General features: G+C 42.4%; 1 protein-coding gene across 1 annotated transcript in view; it reads left to right on the plus strand.

The window, feature by feature from the left end:
* Stox1 (storkhead box 1) overlaps positions 1–20,298 on the plus strand; it is a 59,881-nt gene that overhangs the window by 36,816 nt on the left and 2,767 nt on the right. The window contains exons 2-3 of the mRNA XM_047553288.1: positions 14,837–14,989; positions 16,765–19,096. Coding sequence (XP_047409244.1) covers positions 14,837–14,989; positions 16,765–19,096 — 2,485 coding nt within the window. The remainder of the gene's footprint in view (positions 1–14,836; positions 14,990–16,764; positions 19,097–20,298) is intronic.

The raw sequence follows: 20,298 nt of genomic DNA on the forward strand, positions 1-20,298 counted from the left end.
TTAATAGGCTTTTATCTCACCCAAGGGTGATGAAGAGAGTCTTTGTAGACTGAGTCTCTTTTCAGTATCAGATTGATCCTTATAAGGATATAACGTCCAAATCAATTTCTGCCACACATTCAGATACAGTGGCACAGAAAACAATACAAAGCAATTTTTAAAACTCCTCTTTTTTTCCCCACTACAAAGTTAGCACACACCCCTCTTAGTTACATTCAGTGTTTTGAGGGATTAAATCACAGCTGCAGAGAGAAGCTGCTTCCTCCCTGCTGGGGAATGCAGAAGTGACACACATGCGGGCTACGGGTGGCATTTTGGAGTCCCCTTCCCGCTTTTGGGTGCTCATAGAATTTTTACTCTACATTCCTTGGCATCTCCATCGATTCTGTGTTCCATGTCCCCTCTCTGCACAGGCGTACGAATGCTAGTTTTCAACAGAGCTGTCAATATCTCTGTTCCACCCTCCTGTTTCACCTGTGTAAGGAGACTAGTGTTCCTGTTGATACAGGAAAATCAGCCAGAGCCCAAAGGGAACTAAGGTTCAGAAGCATCTCCAGCGCAGGAGGCTGCACACCTTCCCTGGAGTACCAAGGCAGTTTGGCTCTGCAATCTCAGACCTGCTCTGGCTCTGGCCACTACTCTACCCTTCCTCTCCTCACCTGTAGGAGAGAGTGACATAAACTTCTCTTTTCCCACCTAAAGCCCACCTATAAAAATTTCTATGGCCCTTCCCCTCCCACGCAAAGTAGGGAGCCAAATCCAGAGGTGCCATTCGGGCTGCATTTTCTAATCCTATTTCCTAATACCTGGCTAACTAATTTCCCATGGAGCCTGGTTCCCATGGATATTGCTCAAGTCTTGCTAACCAGCCCCAGAGCTCTCCGCTGTCTCTTCTAGTCAACCACGTGACAAATAGGAGCCTATCCTCTTTGCCACTCACTGTAACTGTTGGGTTTTAATATTTACCCGTATTAATTTTATTCTGAACACATAACCTGAGGTGTTCTAGTTCAGAGACAGATTAGTTATGAGTTACACCATAAGGTGAAAATAACATTATGCAAATGGAACTGTGTAGGCACCCTTGCTCCAGTGTTGACCCTAGGGCCATGTGAAGAAACATGACATAGACCCAAGGGGAGGATGGAGAAAGTGGATTTTTTTAATATACACAGGAGAAAGAGGCAACTGGTTCCTCTCCTAAAAGGAGGGAGGGAAAACTTTTGCTGCTTGGAGACAGGGAAAGGGTCCTGGCTACTCCCGCTAACCTTTTGGAATACAGATACATCTCTCCAGGAGCCAGATCAGCTCTGGGGGCTTATTTCCCCGTGAGATGTACAGTCATCTTCTGAGTTAGGTAAATCTCTCCAGAGTCTCACTAGTTACAAAATAACTCAGCTGAGGATGCTGAGTGTTCAACACCATGTTTCCAGAAAGCCCCAGCTCTTTAAGAACGAAGACTCTGCCCTTTGCTCACGGTTGCTCCATCAGGCCATGCTGGAGCAAGATTGAGGCCCAGCAGTCTGTGCTGCGCAGGCTCCCAGGGGCTGGTTTTGCTCCTCGCCACTGGAGCTGCAGCACCTGCAGCAGCCCGGTTGCTCCTCCACTGGGCTGCCAGGCTGCAGCTTGGGGTGGGGAAGGAAGCAGAGGCACTGGCCAGGCCCTGGGTTGATGAAGTGAGTTGGAGTTAAGAAACCTTCAGCTTATAGAGAGTGGGAGTATTTATTTGTGGTGCCTTTGGGAGAAAGGACAGTTCGTGAGTAAATGGAGAGTGTTGTTGACCTTAGATAACTAAGGAGGAGGAGGAGGGGACAGAGAAACAAAAAGCTAGGAAGCAAGTGTATTTTAAAAGATGCTGGAGCTCCTTCCCTGGGCTGAAACCCAAGAGAGCAGGGAAAGAATTTTTTTTTTTTTTTTTTTTTTTTTTTTCCCAGTAGGAGTGGTGGCTTTGAGCCATGTCTGTACAAGACCAAGGGAGAGGTCAGATAACCTCTGCAGGTGGTTCTAGTGGGTTCCTCCTAGGTCACACTCTGGGGACATCTTCTGGATGACCTCGGTCAAATGTGCAGTGACGGATGGCTTACTGTAAAGTAGGTGGTTGGCTCCTAGAAGCAGCAATCAAGTGACTGCTCTCATGTGGAGATCAGAGTCAGTGACCTATAGCCCTTCAAGACTTCTCAGGGGTTGTGAACCTTACATCTGATTTTTAAGGCATTGGGGCCTTCGGAAAACAGACTGAAGTCCTGCTGAGGTACAGTCACAACTGCCCAGATGAAGTATGAAGACTTTTACCTCCGGGCTGAAGAGAAGGAAATCTGCAGTTTAAAAAGTTGAACGCTTTATATCCTTAAAAGATTCTACTGGCCTAGAAATGCTTCTCAGTGAAACAACATTTGTGTGAATTGTTTCCTCAGAGTGGCTTATATCCTTTAAATGTTAATATTTTGGAGGCCAGAAGAGTCTGTAATCAACTCAAAAGCAGCTGGGGCAGGGCAGATGGTCTGGGGACCTGAAAGGGACTGCTGATGCAGAAACTCAGTAATGCTTTTCAGATTGGGCCACGAGTTAGGAGGCCAGGAGGGAAGGTGGCCAGCCTGGCAGAGCAACCCGGCTGAGGCGGCCCAGGGAAGTTTCTGTGGGCATGGAGAGGCCTGCCTGGGGCAGATCCTGCTCATTGCTCTGGTTTCCCCGACACCCTCCTCCATCTGTAGGAGGTAAGCGGGCAGCTGATTTCTGTGATGCTTTTGGTAGAGTACAGTCTGGGGCGGGAGGTAGGCTTGTGTGTCTATATCATGATGCAGTGTGGAGCCCTCTGCCAGCTCCTGTCACTACAGAGCCTGCTTCTCATTGGAGCAGGAGGCCTCTGCTGGGCTTAATCCACCTCCAGGCAGACCCAGCCACAAAGACCCAGGGCCAGGGTGCATGCAGGCTCTTTCAGGATCAACAAACGGCAGGGGATTACCCACTCCTGAAATAGAAGAGGGGTTGTCCATATTTGCTTCTAAGTCCAGAGTTAATGCATAAACATTAATGGTGATATTGGCTTCCGGTCTCCGTTTCACAGATTTCCTTTCAGGAGAGACTGAAAGGCATCCTGTTCTCAGGGCTGTAACTCTACCCATTTCCAGAGCAACCTGTTCAGTGATTCACATACAGTAAGGAAACCATTTCTCCTCTAGAAGAGTGCTTATTTTAAGCTTTTTAGTACAGATTTCCCCACGCAGTTTAAACCTAGTAACACTAGTTGAAGCTGAAGCTTCTGCCTCTCCAGACTTCCGCAGCCCAGCCTGATGTGGTATGTGCAAAGCTGCAGGAACCCAGTACCTTTTCTGTAAATATCCATCCACGTGACATTCTTGCTTTTCAGCAGTGAAGGTGCCAAAGAGGGCATCTGCTGGCGGTCAGACCCAGAAACTTGAATCAATCCCTTGGCAAGACAAACATGTTGCTTACAGCAGAACAAAATGAGGCCATAAATGTCGATTGTCTTTGAGTAGGGATTTTGGTTAGAGATATGTTATGCTGCAGATTATAGAAAGCCCTCTTAAAAATGACAAACAAGTGAGGGGTCAATTTGCCTCCCACGGGAGAAGCTCCAGGACAGGTGGCCTGGTGTGAGCACAGTTCAGCAAGGCTGGCTAGCAGAGCCCCAGGCTCACTTTCTCTGCTCTGACTTCTGTAGTGGGTGACATCATGCTTGTCTTCTCAAGGTGGCTGCTTCCTCTTCAGGATCCAAGGAGAAAGAAAGAATCAAGGAGGAAAGTAAAAGGTGAAGGAATGGTCTTTTTAAATTTCATTGGCTACAATTGCGTCCCATGCCTTCCAGTTTTCAGTGAGGCTGGAAATCCAGTTTTGGGCTTTTCTCTTTCTTCACTGGAAGAAGAGAGAAAAGGTGACTGGGGGTGTGTTGAGTGGGCCAACTACATTAGTTGTGTCACAGTGAAATATTAATGAATAGGATGGACCGTGGAGGTGTACCTCTAAAAACAAGGTACAGTTAACAGGAGGCTTTACCCAGCATAAATTGTTACCTCCTGAGTGAGCAGAAGGTCATGATCAGAACTGGTGTCTGGTCAAATAGGCTATGGGAGGTGGGAAAAGTAAAGCCATGATTGGCCAAGAAATCCACCCATGTACTTAACGAGTGCCCTACAAGAAAAACTTGGGAGTACTAATAATGACATGGAACAAGGGATGATCAGGTTAATATCCAATTTGGGAAGAAAATTAAAGAGTTGCTAATATGGATGCAGGAACTGACCTGTGTCAAATCTTATTCCAGGTATTTTCAAGTGTTTTCCCACAAAAAATTTAAGCAAATATTGTTATTTATATTGAATAGCTGAGGTCAATAATTAGTACTCAAAGAGGGCACACAGTCAGTGGAAGTGGAGGATTTGAGCCCAGCTCTGCTTAACCAATTCCAGGGCTTCCCTTATTATACCATGCTGCCATAGGTGCTACAAGATCCCACAGGGAAAATCTGGCTCTTCTTCCTCATGACCGTCCTGCCCAGGCTCTCAAAATGTCTGAGAACAGCATTCAGGTCACGATTGCCTCTAACCTCTGCTCTTCACTAGAATTGAAGCCCCTTGAGGGCAAGAACTGAGTCTGGTTTGCTGTTGTTTCCCTGGTAACTGGCATATAGTAGGTACTCAATAAATATTTGCTGGATAAGGAATGATCGAGGGACGGTGGTGTTATATCAGAAGACTATGTGAAGAGAAAAAATACTTTTTTTTTAATTTTAGAAAACTTTTTTATTAGTCTATTATTCAAACAACATTGGTCTGAATTTTCTTCCTCCTTTTTGTACGGTGGTGTTTTAATTCATCACCATGACTGACAGTACCATGGTACCCTCACATTAAATGTTTCTCAAATAGGGAACGCAAGGAAGACACCATTTCCAGCTGCTGGGGTCAGAGAACATTCCATGGTAGTCACTCAGCATTTGAACCAGGTATTAAATGATAGGGAGGCTTTTGAAACTGACTCATGGGGAAGACTGCTGTAAAAGAAGGAAATGGGGACAAGGACATAGAAGTGGGAAAGTGTGGACTATTCAGTGAAAGGGTAGTGTGAGTGGAGAGAGATTGCAGCTGAAGGGCAATAATAGGCATTACTTAGGAAAAAGGAGTTTGTTGTCAAATATGATCAGAAACACGGGGTTAAATAAACTAGTTTGTTCATTACAGAAGTTCTTGGAGCCTTTAACTGTGTCATGGTGACTCCAAGCAGGATTTCTCAAACATTTGGCCTTGGGGCCTTTTTTCCTTGCAGAACATTCATGGATTGAATGTTCCTCAGAAAACATTTTGGGAAATGCTGATCTTGCTCAGTCCCACACATACAGGTGAGGGAAACAAGAAGAGAGGTGGCTTAACCCCCCTCACCCTGCCCTGGTACAGGGCTCATTTGTAATGTGAGGACTATGTGAAGAGAATAAATATTTTTTTTTTTAATTTTAGAAAACTTTTTTATTAGTCTATTATTCAAACAACATTGGTCTGAATTTTCTTCCTCTTTTTTGTACAGTGGTATTTTAATTCATCACCGTGACTGACAGTAATAGCTGCCAGTCACATCATTGCCTATTTGGCCTCCAGAATTTTATGAAGAAGATTCACTTCAAAGCTGTCCCCAATTTGCCTGAAGGGCAAAGAAAGGATTGCCCAGCATTTTTGGGAAAAGTGGGGACCAGGGCAGTTTACAACTTCTGCCTTTTTCTTTACTATTCCTTGTCCCCAGTCCTTATGCCTGTGGTGGGTCCACCAAAGATGCCCCCATCCTAATCCCTGGAACCTGTGAATATGTTACCTTGTGTGGGCAAAAGGGACTTTGCAGAGGTTACAGACTTTTAAGTTAGAAAAATTATTCTGGGTTATTGGGATGGACCCAATCTAATCACATGAGTCCTTACAAACAAAGAAGTATCTCTGTCTAGAAGCAGAAGAGACAACGTAAGGGCAATCAGAGAGAACTGAGGTGTGAGAAGGAGCCACTGCTCCTTGAAGATGAGGGGGGCAACATGACAAGACATGCAGATAGATGGCTTTGAGTTGCTAAGAGAGCCTCACATCTGACAGCTGTGGAGGAAATAGGGACCTTTAGTCCTCAGTCCTACAACCAGAAGGAACTGAATTCTGTCAAAACCCTGAGATTCTCTCCCAGAACCTCCAGGCAAGAGCACAGGCTAACCAAATCCACCAGTCAAGCTACCAGACTTCTGACCTGTAGACTGTGAGATAATAGATTTGTGTGGTTTTAAGTCACTAAGTTGGAGGTAATTGCTTGTCAGTCATAGAAAACTAGTACTACTGGGTGACATCATTAGCATATCCAGAGTGGAAACCTTGAAGGAGAAGAGGTTAGGAAAGGGCACCTCAGAACCTGACTTGGCTTTGGGGCCCAGTGTGAGTGGGTCATAATGGGTTTTTAAGAGTCAGCTGGTTTGAGTCGTTTATCTGCTTTCCTCCCAGCTGAGACCTCCCTTTATCTCTATGCAAAATGAAGGTGGTCCTCTCAAAGAGCACCCCCAAGGAACACCTGTCTTCTCTGGGGGTCCAGGTGCTGTCTGACAACAAGGCTGGAGTCTCTGTCAATAGTTTGTCCAGGGCTTCTGTGACTCAACTGATATTTGATATTAGTGGACAGATCATTTGAAAAGGAGGCTTCTAATTTAGGAATCCAGACAGGCTGAGGTATGATTATAAAAGATCACTGAGGACTCCTGCTGTGAAACAGCTCAGCCTTCTAAGGGAAGCCCTTACCTTTCAACAGAGGGCATTTCCCAGAGGGGAGCCATTTGTCTGAGTGCAAAGTAAACATCACCTTGCTTGAGAACGAATTTCAGCTTACATGTCAGATAACCCGACTACCCTTAGATCTACAGCCAGCTTTTAGTCTTGGCACTCTTGTTTCTACATGTGAAGGAAAGTGTTTGCATTCTTCTACTAAATTGAAAGGGAGACATGGAGGAGGGTGGTTGGCTTTGCTGGCCTGAAATCTTTCTTCTTTTTATTTCCATTTTGATTGATTTTCTGAACCTATTTGAAGTTGTGATATAATAGATCTAATTATTTAAAATCATTGAGGTTTTTGCATAGCCTCTTCTCTCTGATGGGGAGTGCATTGTAACAAATTGCTTTTGGTTTTACAAGTCCAGGATTGATTTTAATGTTCAAATAAATTTTGCTGGAAATTCTGTATTGGATAAAAGAGCAGTTTAAAATCAGGGAAACTTCTTGGGTTACTTTGAACAAAACAACCTTTTAAAAAACTAAACTCGAGTGTATCTGCAGGCTGTTTTATTTGTGCTCCATTGACATCTCTAATGCGCAGAGAAGATACCTTTCCCACAGTGGGATTTGATACTGGCGCCCAAAAAGATGGTTTCAGATTTCATGTGTCCGGGTAATTAGCCCAGTTAGAGAGGCTCAGTTAAACCATTTGAAGGTCAATAATGCATGAATTTCTGGCAGACTGCCTAGCACCTAGCCCATAAACACGTTTGTATGGGGATTAAATGTTTTCATAGTAAAGGTTGTATTTTAAATATGAGATAATGTTAGGATTAGTTTTATATAAAGTTTAACGCTATGACAAATTCATGTTTTAATATGACACATTAAAGTTCAGATTTGAATGTTTTCCAAATTTCCGAAGAAATCTTTCCTCTATTTTGCATATTTGGTAGCAAACGCCCCAAATTAAAATGTCAGAATTTAAATTCTAAGAGCAGACACTCTTGGAATTTGTTAAGGTGCCGTAGGGACATAAGATAAATTTAAATGCAAGCATGGTAGTTATTTTTTTCCCTTAAAGGTACAGTTTTGATGTAAATCTTTCATTTTCTCCCTGCAATTTTACTAGAGCATTCAGATATAAAAATAAACATTCAGTTGTCATAAAAATGCATTTACTTCAAGGGTTTCCTCAGTGAACAAAGGAAACACAGGATGATTGGGTCAGGCAGATTATACCTTGATTTTTTTTTTTTTTTTTTTTTTTTTTTGGTGCTGGGGATCGAACCCAGGGCCTTGTGCTTGCAAGGCAAGCACTCTACCGACTGCGCTATCTCCCCAGCCCCTATACCTTGATTTTGGTTCTGTCTTTTCTTACTTGGTGACCTCAGGTCACAAACTTTCTTTTGTCTGGCCATTTCCTCTAAATTTTATCGTCATGATACCAAACCTCACCTTGAACTACTCAATAATCATCTTCAAGTCATGAAGTGAATATGCCGTTCGAACCCTGGTATTGCTGCCCTGTGTTGGAGATTCACTTAGGGTGCTGGGTACCCTTCTGTTGGCTCGTGCTTCCCATACCCACCAACTCTGGGGAAAGTGATCTCACTGCCAGACCAGTGTGCTGGCACCAACTTTCCCACTTGAGACAGTTTTAAGTTGAGGCTTGTTTTACTAAAACTTCCCACTGATAATCTGTAACTGGCAGATTTTAGGAATCCATTGTCCCTGGTTGAAGATTCTTCCAGTAAGTTCTTGGGGAGGCTCTGCTTGGTCCACTGCAGCTGCTCCACTGTGTCTGGTGAAAGGCAGTCTTGCTGTGACCATACTTGTCATGGGTGTCCCTCTTGATACATTGATACATGGGTATCTTGATACATGGGTGTCCCTCTTGATAACATTCACACCTCATGAATTGGCCAGGAAATGGATCTTTGAGCCACTTCTTTGGCCTGTGGCTTCTTTTGCTGGAAAACAGTCAGCATATGATATTTTTCTAGAGGTTTTCCAGCTAGAAGACTTTGAGGGGGCCTTTGTGTCCTCACAAACAAACTGCCTCTTTTTCCTCAGGACTTTGATGAGGGCTTGGATTGCATAGGATTATTGTCGAGCAATTGTCATCAACTCCGGGAGCAGGTCACGCTTTCCTAGGGACTTATTCCCACTGGACAAGCACTTTCTAGGCCACTGTCATTAGAGGCATGGGGGTGAGGGGGACAGGAACTGATTGTCTGGGGTTATATGAGTCTGTGTCCATCACAGAGCAGGCTGATTCTAGTCACCCTGGACTTTCCTGGATGTCATCAGTTTTCAACAACGAAGAGCTTAATTATTTTCACGAAGGGCATCCATCTACAAACTAATTTGCCTTTCTCCAAAAAAGGTATGCTTTCAGAGAATTTTTTTTTCTTTTTCTTTTTTTTTTTTTTTTTTTTTTGGTGCCTGGGGGTCATCATTCTTTGCTTTCATCATAATTTGGGAATTAAAAAAATTAATACACCAATCAAATTCTTTCGGAGTAAAGAATCAGTAAATTAACAACAGTAAAATCTGTTGCAGAAAATACATCAGACACAATGACCTCATCTATATAGTACTTTGTTGATATTTGCCTTCCAGTCTAACCTCTTTTTCCATTTCTGAAGCACCCTAGAGTACAGAGCTCTGTGTTAACAGAGGGAACATTGTTGTCAACTCTTTACTCTCTGGCCCACAGTCTCTTTTCAGCCTTCTGATCCCTGCTCTAGCTCCAGGGTCAAAGGTCCACAGCAGGCCTGGACTTAAGGGTGTTCTTTCATTACTGCATAGTAGTTGAGGATAAAGCCTATGGCTGACCACCGCTTATTGTAAAATCTGGTTTACATCTGTAAGTGGGATTTTTGTGCACGGAAAGTTCATTTTGCATTCCAAAAACCAAAGGAGGGCAATAGTAACTGAAGCGGACCGGTGCTGTAGCTTGGAAATGATCCCCGCATCGTCACAAAGTTCCCTGTTGGGGTTCACTCTGCTTTCCTACACAAAGGAAACTTGATTTATGCACCTGAAGGACGTATCTTAGCAACGGCTGCGAAGGAAATGTACTGAAAAACTTTCTCTAGGCTTTGTCTAGAAGGAGTGCCACAGTGGAGGTTAAAGCAATTTAACATGTTCTCTACAGTGCAGTTTATATGTAGTTGTATTAATTTTAAGGAGAAAGAAAGGCAATTAGTCTTCCTATTTGGTAATTGATTTGTTTATTCTTAAAATACACATCCCCACGCCATGGTAGGAGTTATGAATAAATTCTCTTAAGAGAATTCTGATTTCCCAAGAAGTGTTAGGGTTCTTTTAGAATTCTTAAAAGAAAAAGTAAGAAAAAATTCCATTTTCCATACATTTCTGTTTGTTAAAGTTTTTGAAAAAAAAATATTTAATTTCGAAATAACTAGAAATTCATAGGAGGTGGCAAAGAAATGTACAGGAATGTCCTCTGCACCCCTCTGCCAGTCCCATAAAAAATCTTTGAATGTTGGTTTTCCTGTGAAAAGAGGAAACAAACTTAAGGATCCAGGTAGAAATTGGGCTGCTTCAGTTCTGGCTCCAGGGTGAAACCGGAGACCAGAGCACAGCTTGGCTTCTGATTCACTTACATGGAAATGGAGAGCCACAGCAAGTGGGTGCAGCAGGGGCATCAGACAGCACCCCAACCATCCAGCTACTCATCTGCTCCTTTCAGGGTCCTCCCCTGCTCTCATCTCAAAATTCAAGCCACTGGGTTTAGGGGGAGAGTGAGACAAGGCTCTACTCGGTATATAGTGCAGCTGGGCAAAGTCTTTCGGTTTGTCCCCTATTTTTCCCCAGGATGCTAGCCCTTGTCTTTGAAGGCAGGCAGACCTACCCACCCACCCCCTGCTTTGAAATTAAGGGTCCCCACCCACCCCCAAGGGTAATAACACAGGAAAGGAAAAATGTTTGCTTGGGGGGAGTTGGAAAGAGATGCAAAAATTTAAAGTCACATATTTTAAACTAAGCACATAAAATTCTACCAAAGATGCATAAAAATATTTGAAATTGTACTTTAATTTCATATTTGTCTGGTTAAGAAGGGAGGTGAAAAGAGAAGAAAGTGAATGTCAGTTGCAGAGGGAAACAGAAAGGGAAGGAGCGAGTGAGCATGGGGGGAGAGGTGTCACCCTTAGCTCAAAGGTGGAGTTTCAAGCAGGATTTTGAGTTTTAGGTAAGTTAATGTCCCACTAGAAGAGTGAGTTTCAGGGCGCCACGTATTGAAATGTTAATTAATTGGTTAACCATTCATCTGACTTCTTGGGAGCTTCACCCAGTGGGCTATCCACAACTGTGCCACTTGACCTGCCCCCTCCTCCCATGAAGCCCCAGGACCAACTTTGTTGAACAGTAGTTACTTTCACATTGCTATCCTTAGCACCCCATCCCTTTCTTGCTCCAAAGAGTAGCACTTAGATCTGCAGTAGGGAGTCCCCTGGGAAGTTGTTAGAAATGCAGAATTACAGGTTCTGCCCCAGACCTTCTGAATCAGAATCTGCACATTAGGCAGGATCCCCTGGTGATTCTCATATGCACATTAAAGTTGTAGAAGTGTGTGCTGGTCTCTGCAGCTCTTTTCTTATCCTTTTCCCTACCAGATTGCCTATGTCTTGCAGAAATAGGGCTTAATCACCTGGAGACCCTAGAGTTCCTTCAGAGTCTTCCTTCCCTTTTGTATTTGCTAGTATACGTCCTGAATAGATTCCCCAGCTGCCTTTCACCCTTTATGCCCTCCTTCCTGTCTTTTTCTGCTCCCATGCTTGTCCCCTCTAACGTTACAAAGATCAAAGGACTTGGCTGTGCAAATTGCCCCCCATCCCCTCACCTCCCTTGCCATTCTGCTTATACCTCAAAATACTTCTGGTCTTTGCCACCCTCTATTCTGAAGTCTCAGGTAAAGTACCATCTTCCTCATGTCTAAGCTAGTCCTCTACTGAGCCTTTGAAATGCTTTCCCTCTTCCCTTCTCAGAGTTCTTGGCGGTCTAACTCGACTTCTTTCTCCAGGAATCATTTCCGTCATCTCAACTAAGTTGTTCCTTTTTGCATCCAAAGGTGCCGAGATCTTCCTTTAAGACAATCACAACACACACACAGAGTCATATTATTTGTTCCTATTCTTCTCTGGTTTGTAATCTGTTTCACCCCTTTCACAATCAGCTTTCTCATACAAGTGCTCTGGAACATTCTTTTCAGCTTGAAGGATTTTGCTCCCCGCTCCAGGGACATTTGGCAATGTCTGGAGGCATTTTTGGTTGCTGCAACTTAAGGATATTCTGTTGACGTCCTGTGAGTAGAGCGGAGGCACGCTATTAGATATCTTACAATGCCTGGGACAGCCCTCCCGCCAACAAAGAATTACTGGCTGGGCTAAACAACCATCCTGTGGTTTTCCCAGTGATAGCACTGAAAATCCTGTGACCCAGGAAAACTCTTAGTCCTGGGCATAACTGGGACTATTGGTTGCCAGATGGTTCCATATGGTCAAGAATGCCAAAGTTGAGAAACCCTGCTCTAGAAGGAAGACCTATTAACTTCGCATTTTTCTTACCCAATCCCTTTCCTATAATGTGACCTTTAACTTTATCTTTTCTATTGAAACTATTTTATTTCTTTCCTTTTTTTTTTTTTTTTTTTTTGGTACTCAGGATTGAACCTAGGGGTGCTTCACCACTGAGCCCACATCCCCAGCCCTTTTAAATATTTTATTTAGAGACAGGATCTCCCTGAGTTGCTAAGCACCTTGCTAAGTTGCTGAGGCTGGCTTTGAACTCATGATCCTCCTGCCTCAGCCTCCCAAGCCGCTAGGTTTACAGGCATGTACCACTGCACCTGGCTCTTCTTTCCTTCTTTTATTATTTATTTATTTATTTAGTTTTTGGCAGTACTGGGAATTGAACCCAGGGTGCTCTACCACAAAGGCTAGACCCTCAGCCTCTTTTTAAAAATTTGTTTATGTGTTTATTTATTTATGTGGTGCTAGGGATTGAACCCAGGACCTTGTGCATGCAAGGCAAGCACTCTATATCCTCACCCCCAATCCTCAGCCTTTAAAAAATTTTTTTTGAGACAGGGTCTTGCTGAAGCTGACCTCAGACTTGAAATCTTCCTGCCTCAGCATCCTGAGGCACTGGAATTAGAGGCATGTAATGTCCTGCTCTATTGAAGCAGTTTTCTTGAAAGTCAGAGATTACCTTCTCCTTTGACCAAGCATTTGACACTTGACTTTGTGTGTGCGTGTGTGTGTGTGTGTGAGAGAGACAGACAAACCCTCAAACATGCTAGACAAACACTGTACCGCCAAGCTATGCCCCAGCCCACCCCACTTTTTTGAGATGGAGCATCTTATGTATCCCAGGCTGGTCTGGAGCCCCTGGGCTCAGGCAGGCCTCGGCTTCCCACTTTATTCATTTTGAAGCCCTTTTTTCTCATTCTACCTTCATTACTGTGTCTTCTCTCTTTTGTGTGTTCCTATTTCTACTGTCTCTTAAATGCTTACAGTTTTTAGCAATATGTTCCTTGTCTCTCTTCTATTAAAGAAGTCTACCCCTTAACTTTAGATTTTATTTCTACTGCTTGATTTTCAAATCTCTTTGCTGAGTCCTAGTCCATTTCTAATTTACTGACATTCATGTCTGTCCAGTAGAATCTAAAAGGTAACCCAAGTAATGGCAGGTTAAGAACATTTAATGTGTTGGTTCAGAGGAAAGACAGTATGGCCTGGCTTACATTTCCAGTCATAGTTTCTACTTCGGTCTTATGCAGTTCTTAAACTCTATCCAACCAGGATAATTGCCACATCCCTGGTCCCTCCACTTTTTTTTTTCTAATATTTTTACTTTGAGACAGGGTCTCATTAAATTGCTTAGAGTCTTGCTAAGTTGCTGAGGCTGGCCTCAAACTTCCAATCTTCCTGCCTCAGCCTCCCAAGTCACTAGGGTTACAGGCTTGCACCACCATGCCCAGCAGGATAATCATGTCTTATGTGCCTTGTGCTTTCTTCTTTCCATAGTTTTTCTCCATGTCTTCTTGCTAATGGGAAAATACTTCTGCCCTTTCCTGTTTCAATTAGCTAGGAGTGGTGATGCACACCTGTAATTCCAGCAACCTGGAGAGCTGAGGCAGGAGAACCTCAAGTTTGAAGCCAGTCTTGGCAATTTAGCAACTTAGAGAGACCCTGTCTCAAAGTGAAAAAAAAAAGGGGAGGGGAGGGTGACTGGAATGTACCTCAGTAGTAAAGCACCCCTGGGTTCCATCCCCAGTACCAAAACAAAACCAAAACAAAACCAAAAACAGAAATATCTTCCTGATCACCCCCACTAGGAATGTGTGGAGTGGTGAAAACGCCAAATTAGGAGTCAGAAGACCTATGTCACTTGCTTTTAGACTTTTAAAATTTATTTTTATTTATTTTTTGGTACTGGTACTGGGGATTGAACCCAGTAGTGCTTTACCACTGAGCCTCATCCCCTGCCCTTTCTATTTTTTGAGATATAGTCTTGCTAAGTTGCTTAAGACCCCTCTACATTACTGAGGCTGGCCTTCAACTTGAGATCCTCCTGCCTCAGCCTCCAGACTCACTGGGATTACAGGTGAGCACCACTGTGCCCAGGGAGTTTTTTGTTTTGGTTTGTTTTATGGTGCTAGGGATGGAACCTAGGGCCTTGCACATGCTAGGCATATGCTCTACCACTGAGTCATACCCGAGCCTGTGAAATATTCCTTGAAAGATGTGAACTTCTACATAAGCATGTCTTACTTCCTGAATTCTGATAACACCTTTAACCTTCCTGTGGCAACTTACTGTTTCTTGTTTGTAAATTAGTGACAAGACACGATGAACTTTTGAAAGTAGAGACCATAATGTAAATCTTTTTCTTCCATAGGTCTGTGATTGTACATGATACATTATATGATCCTGAGGAAAGACTGATAAAATAATAATGATTCAGTGACTTTTTATAACTATTCTTGGTTCACCAAGTCCAAACACTTTTTACTGTGTCATATTTATCACCTACCCTCCTCTCTTTGATCTCCAATTTAGGTGATGTCTTTCCAGTGCAAATGAATCCAATAGCTCAATCTCAGTTTGTACCCTTGACTGAAGTTCTTTGCTGTGCTATATCTGACATGAATGCAGCGCAGATTGTAGTAACACAGGAATCACTTTTGGAACACTTGATGAAACATCACCCAGGTAGAGTGATGAACTTTTCTGTATTTGCAGTTCATGGCATGTTTCAGTTTCTATTTATAACTAATCTTAAACACATAAGTAAATTAGGAGATATCCTTTTTTTCTTCTTCTATAGAATCTTATATTAGAACTCTGCTAGAAAAGTCCTGCATCAACAAATTTGATAAGGGTATTTCTCTTACTTTCTAGATGTATTTTTTTCTTTCTTTCTTTTTTTTTTTTTTTGCGGTTCTGGGGATTGAACCCAGGGCCTTGTGCTTGCAAGGCAAGCACTCTACCAACTGAGCTATCTCCCCAGCCTTTTTTTTTCAAAAGTAGATGTTTATGACAATAAATTAAACTCTGTAGAAAGGAGTCAACAGAAAAGTTCATCTCCCCCCACCTTCCATTTTTCAATTCTCATTTCCTAGAGATGACAACTGCTATTGTTTATAGCTTTTACATACGCTTTCATAAATTGCATTTAAATAAATATATACAACATTTTATAATATAAATGGGATCGTTCTATACATTCTCCTTGTATCTTTAATTTTTTTTCCTTTGAAATCATGAAGCTAGGGCCTGGTAGCACCTGTCTGTAATCCCAGCCATTTGGGAGGCTGGGGCAGGAGGATTACAAGTTCAAGACCAACCTCAGCAATTTAGTGAGACCCTGTCCCAAAATAAAAAATAGCTCAGTGGTGGGGCTGCGGTTATGGTCAGTGGTAGAGCACTTGCCTAGTAAGCCTGAGGCACTGGGTTCAATCCTCAGCACCACATAAAAATACATAAATAAAGATATTGTGTCCATCTACACTAAAAATAAAAAATAAAAAAAAATAGCTCAGTGGTAAAGTGACCCTTAGGTTCAATCCCCAGTACTGAAAAAAAAAAAAAAAAAAAAAAAGAGAGAGAGAAAAGTTAAAGTCATAAGACTGTGATTTTTAAAATTCCCATGTTTATTCATCAAGAATGCTTTCTTCAAAGAGGTGCTTAGCTTGAATCCTGGGCCTCATTCATTGAAGGCAGTCACTCTACCACTGAACCACATTCCCAGCCCTCAAAAAGTTTAAAATTAGAATGGATTTGTATTTTGAGTAAACTCAGATTTTTTTTCTCTATTTAATCATTAACCTAGCCATATGTCTTTCCGGGGACCAAAATGCTGTTCAGTTAAACTATGAATGTCATTTTTGCTTCTTTGGCATTTTAATTGCATATATTAATTGTGCTAATGATTAGCCTTGAGTTCATCAAGCAAATATCTTTTTTTTTTTTTTTTTTGGGTACTGTGGACTGAAACCAAAGGTACTTTACCAATGAGCCACATCCCCAGCCCTTTTTATTTTTGAGTCTGGGTCTCACTAAGTTTCTTAAGACCTTACTTAGCTGCAGAGGCTGGCCTTGAACTTGTGATCCTGCTGCCTCAGCCTCTGGAGCCGGTGGGATTACAGGTAGGCCCCACCATGCCTGGCTATGTGTTGTCATTTCTTTTTCTTTTTTTTTTTTTCTTTTGGTACTAGGGATTGAACCCAGAGGTGCTTAGCCACTGAGTCACGTCCCCAGCCCTTTTTTATATTTTATTTAGAGACAGAGTCTCGCTGAGTTGTTTAGGGCCTTGCTAAAAGGCTGAGGCTAGCTTTGAACTTGTGATCCTCCTGCTTCAGCCTCCTGAACCATTGGGATTACAGGCGTGTGCCACTGCACTGGGCTCTGTAGTCATTTCTAAGTCGCTGATTTTACTCCTTAAAATGTTTCTTGTTCAAAATCTAAAAAATGCTTGCTTGTTTCAGGTATTGCAATTCCATCTCAAGATATTCTCTATAGCACTCTGGGAACTCTGATTAAAGAAAGGAAGATTTATCACACTGGAGAAGGATACTTCATAGTTACTCCTCAGACTTACTTCATCACAAAAACAGCTCAGGAAAATAAGAGAGTCCTCCTATCAGATGAAAGTCACCTGGTGCCTGCCTCTGTAACCTATCTGGTGAGCATGGAGAACTGTGCAGAGTCCACCAAAGAGAATGCTGTCCCCGTTACCCATTGTCGGTCTTGCCAGTGTTTCCCTGACATACGCACTCAGGGTGTTGAGGAACCACCAACGGCTGCAGACATGAGTAGAAAAGGCCAGAAAGGTCTTGAGGAATCCACGCCTTTGGTTCAGAATCAGACAGTTTCACTATCTGAAGAGAATCATATCTGTGAGAGCCCTAAACCTTTACCATGCACAAAAGACAAAGAAAAAGGCAAGAAATTTGGTTTTAGTGTCCTGTGGCGCAGCATATCTAGAAAGGAAAAGCCCAAAACAGAGCATAGCAGTTTCTCTGCCCAGTTCCCACCTGAAGAATGGCCTGTTCGAGATGAAGATAACTTGGACAATATTCCACGAGATGTAGAACATGAAATAATCAGGAGAATTAACCCCATTCTGACTGTTGACAATTTAATCAAACATACAGTCCTAATGCAAAAATGTGAAGAACAGAAAAAATACAATAGCCAGGGCACTTCCACTGACATGCTGTCAGCCAGGCTTAAGTATCCTTCCAAAGAGGGAGTAAAGAAAAGGCACAGTCGGTCCATCAAGAAGACTCGCAGGTGGGGCCATTCCCATAGGCATAGACACAAAGTCCGGAGTTGGGGGAGTGATCTTCAGCCAGGAAGCGTTAGATTGGAGAGGTACCCCAAGCTCCCTGATACCCAGCCTGGCCCCAGAATTAAAAGCCCCAATGAAGTGGAAGTTCAGAAACCACTTGTTGAGAATCCAACAGTGCTAGATTCCCACTTGATTTACAAAAAGCGAATCAGTAATCCTTTCCAGGGCTTGTCTCTCAGAAGAAGCCCAATAACCAAAGGGTACAACATCCAAAAGATCAATGATCTGAAACCCAATCAGATTGGGCCAAAGGAACAGCCTTTCCAAAAGTCAAGGCCTTCAGATTCCTCAAGAATCTTTGATGAAGTCCAACAGCCATATCCTGAACCATGTCACGATAAACCGAAAGCAGAATCCATTTATGTGACAAATTCTACTGTCCAACCTGTCAGTGATGACTTCAGAGCTGACCTCCTAAATTCCCCTCAATGTAGTGTTTTGCAAAATGACCATCAATGCTGTTCCTTTAGGGAAAGCATGTTGAGATATGATACACATGGTGGTGAAAATAAGGTGATCTCTGAAGTCTTGAGGAAAAGTCATTCTCACTTTGACAAGTCATGGGAGACCAAAGAAACATGGCATATCCTGCCATCACGAGGTTCCTCCTCAGTAGACCCAACATCCTCTGCTAGTAGATTAGTTGATAAAACAATACACCAGTTTCAAAACCTTGGTCTCTTGGATTACCCAGCTGATGCAAGCTATTTGAGACAATCTGAGAGACAAGACAGAGATTCAGAAGATCTAATGAAAAAGGCATTTGTCCAGGAGGCAGAGACTGCAAGTCTAGAAAATGAAGGACTTTCTGAGGATGACCAGGCCTTATATCAGGATGAAGTGGAGGATGATAATGGGGCCTGCAGTTCATTATATCTAGAGGAGGATGACTTTTCTGAAAATGATGGCTTGTGTCAAATGTTGCCTCGCCATACTCAGTATTCCTTTTTAGATAGAAGCAAGTGGAATCATTTGGAAAGACCACAAGTGACTGAGAGATCACTGACTGAGCATAACAGCAAAATGGATAGGTTTGAGCTTCAGTCACTTACAAGAAATGAATGTTACAAGCCTACTGGGTTGCTTATAAACCCTGATGAAAGACAAAACCAGAATCTCTCTCCTGAAATCTGTACCCAGTTTGATTTCAATGATGAAGAACCCAGTGTTACTAAATGTGACCAGGCTTCAGCACCTGCTGATGGAAGTTTATTTGATTACTATAGTGCAAGGAAACCCAATTCTGAGGCTGAAATCCTGCAAGACTCTGTTGGTGACACAGTAAAGAAATCAGTGAGTCAGTGTCCTCAGAATCAGGAAATGGGAAAACTTTTCACTCAGAAGTTAGAACTTTTCAATGCTTCTTGCATGCCAGTATTGGCTCAGGATATCCAGCATGAACAGAGTCTCTTAGAAGGAACAGAAAACCAAAGCATGGCAGGAGACAGTGGAATAGATTCTCCACGGTAAGTGCATATAAAAGTGATTAGCTACTATCACAGGAGTTATTAAAATCAAGGGCATATTGAATTGCCTAGTGAGAGACTCCTGAATAAACTATTTTATGATACAAGTCCACCAACCTTAGTGAATAAATTGTATAATGTCACAGTGAGAGCTCATATAACAGGATAGAGTTTTGTTTTTGTTTTGTTTTTCCTTTTCGGTGCCCTCTACCACTGAGCTACACCCCCAGCCACTTAAGTTTTATTTTGAGACAGGGTCTCACTAGGTTGACAAGGCTGTCCTGGAGCTTGTGATCTTTCTGTGTGAGCCTCCCAAGTCACTAGGATTACAGACGTGTACCACTGCACCTGACAGGATAGTGTCTTTTTTTTTTTTTTTTTGGTGCTGGGGATTAGAACCCAGGACCTTGTGCATGTGAGGCAAGCATTCTACCAACTGAGCTATATCCTAAGGCCCTAGAGTTCATTTCTAATTTTAATTTTAAATTTTCTTTCTTTTTTTTTTTTTTTTTTAGTGTCGATGGACCTTTATTTGTGGGGTTGAGGATTGAACCCAGTGCCTCACACATGCTAGGCAAGAGCTCTTCCACTGAGCCACAACCCCAGCCCTAGAGTTCATTTTTAATGTGAACCAAATTGTACTGGTCCATTACTAATTAAACCTCTAAATATAAGTAATTTTTTGTTGGTACATTATAATTTTACATAATAGTGAGATTTGTTGTTACATATTTGTACGTACACACAATGTAACAACAATTTGGTCAATTTCCTTCTATATGTAAAATATATATGTATATATTTAATTTATGTATCTATTTTTTGGTACTGGAGATTAATCTGGCAGCACTTTACCACTGGGCTATGTTCCTAGTCCTTTTTATTTATTTACTTATTTTTAAGACAGGATCTCCCTAAGTTGCTAGATCTTTCTAAGTTGCTGAGGTTGACCTCAAACTTGGGATCCTCAGCTTTCCAAGTACCCAGGATTACAGTTGTGTGCCACTGCACCTGCTGAAGGGTACATTTTTTAGATATATCTGACATTTTTGTTTTGTTTTATGTTATTGTGTATTGAACCCAGAGGGGCTCTACTGCTAAGCCCTTTTTATTTATCATTTTGAGATAGGTTCTTGCTAAATTGCTGAGGCTGACCTTGAACTTGTGATCCTCCTATCTCAGCCTCCCAAGTAGCTGGGATT

This window comes from Sciurus carolinensis, chromosome 5 (genome assembly GCF_902686445.1).
Source record: "Sciurus carolinensis chromosome 5, mSciCar1.2, whole genome shotgun sequence".
Classification (NCBI taxonomy): domain Eukaryota; kingdom Metazoa; phylum Chordata; class Mammalia; order Rodentia; family Sciuridae; genus Sciurus; species Sciurus carolinensis.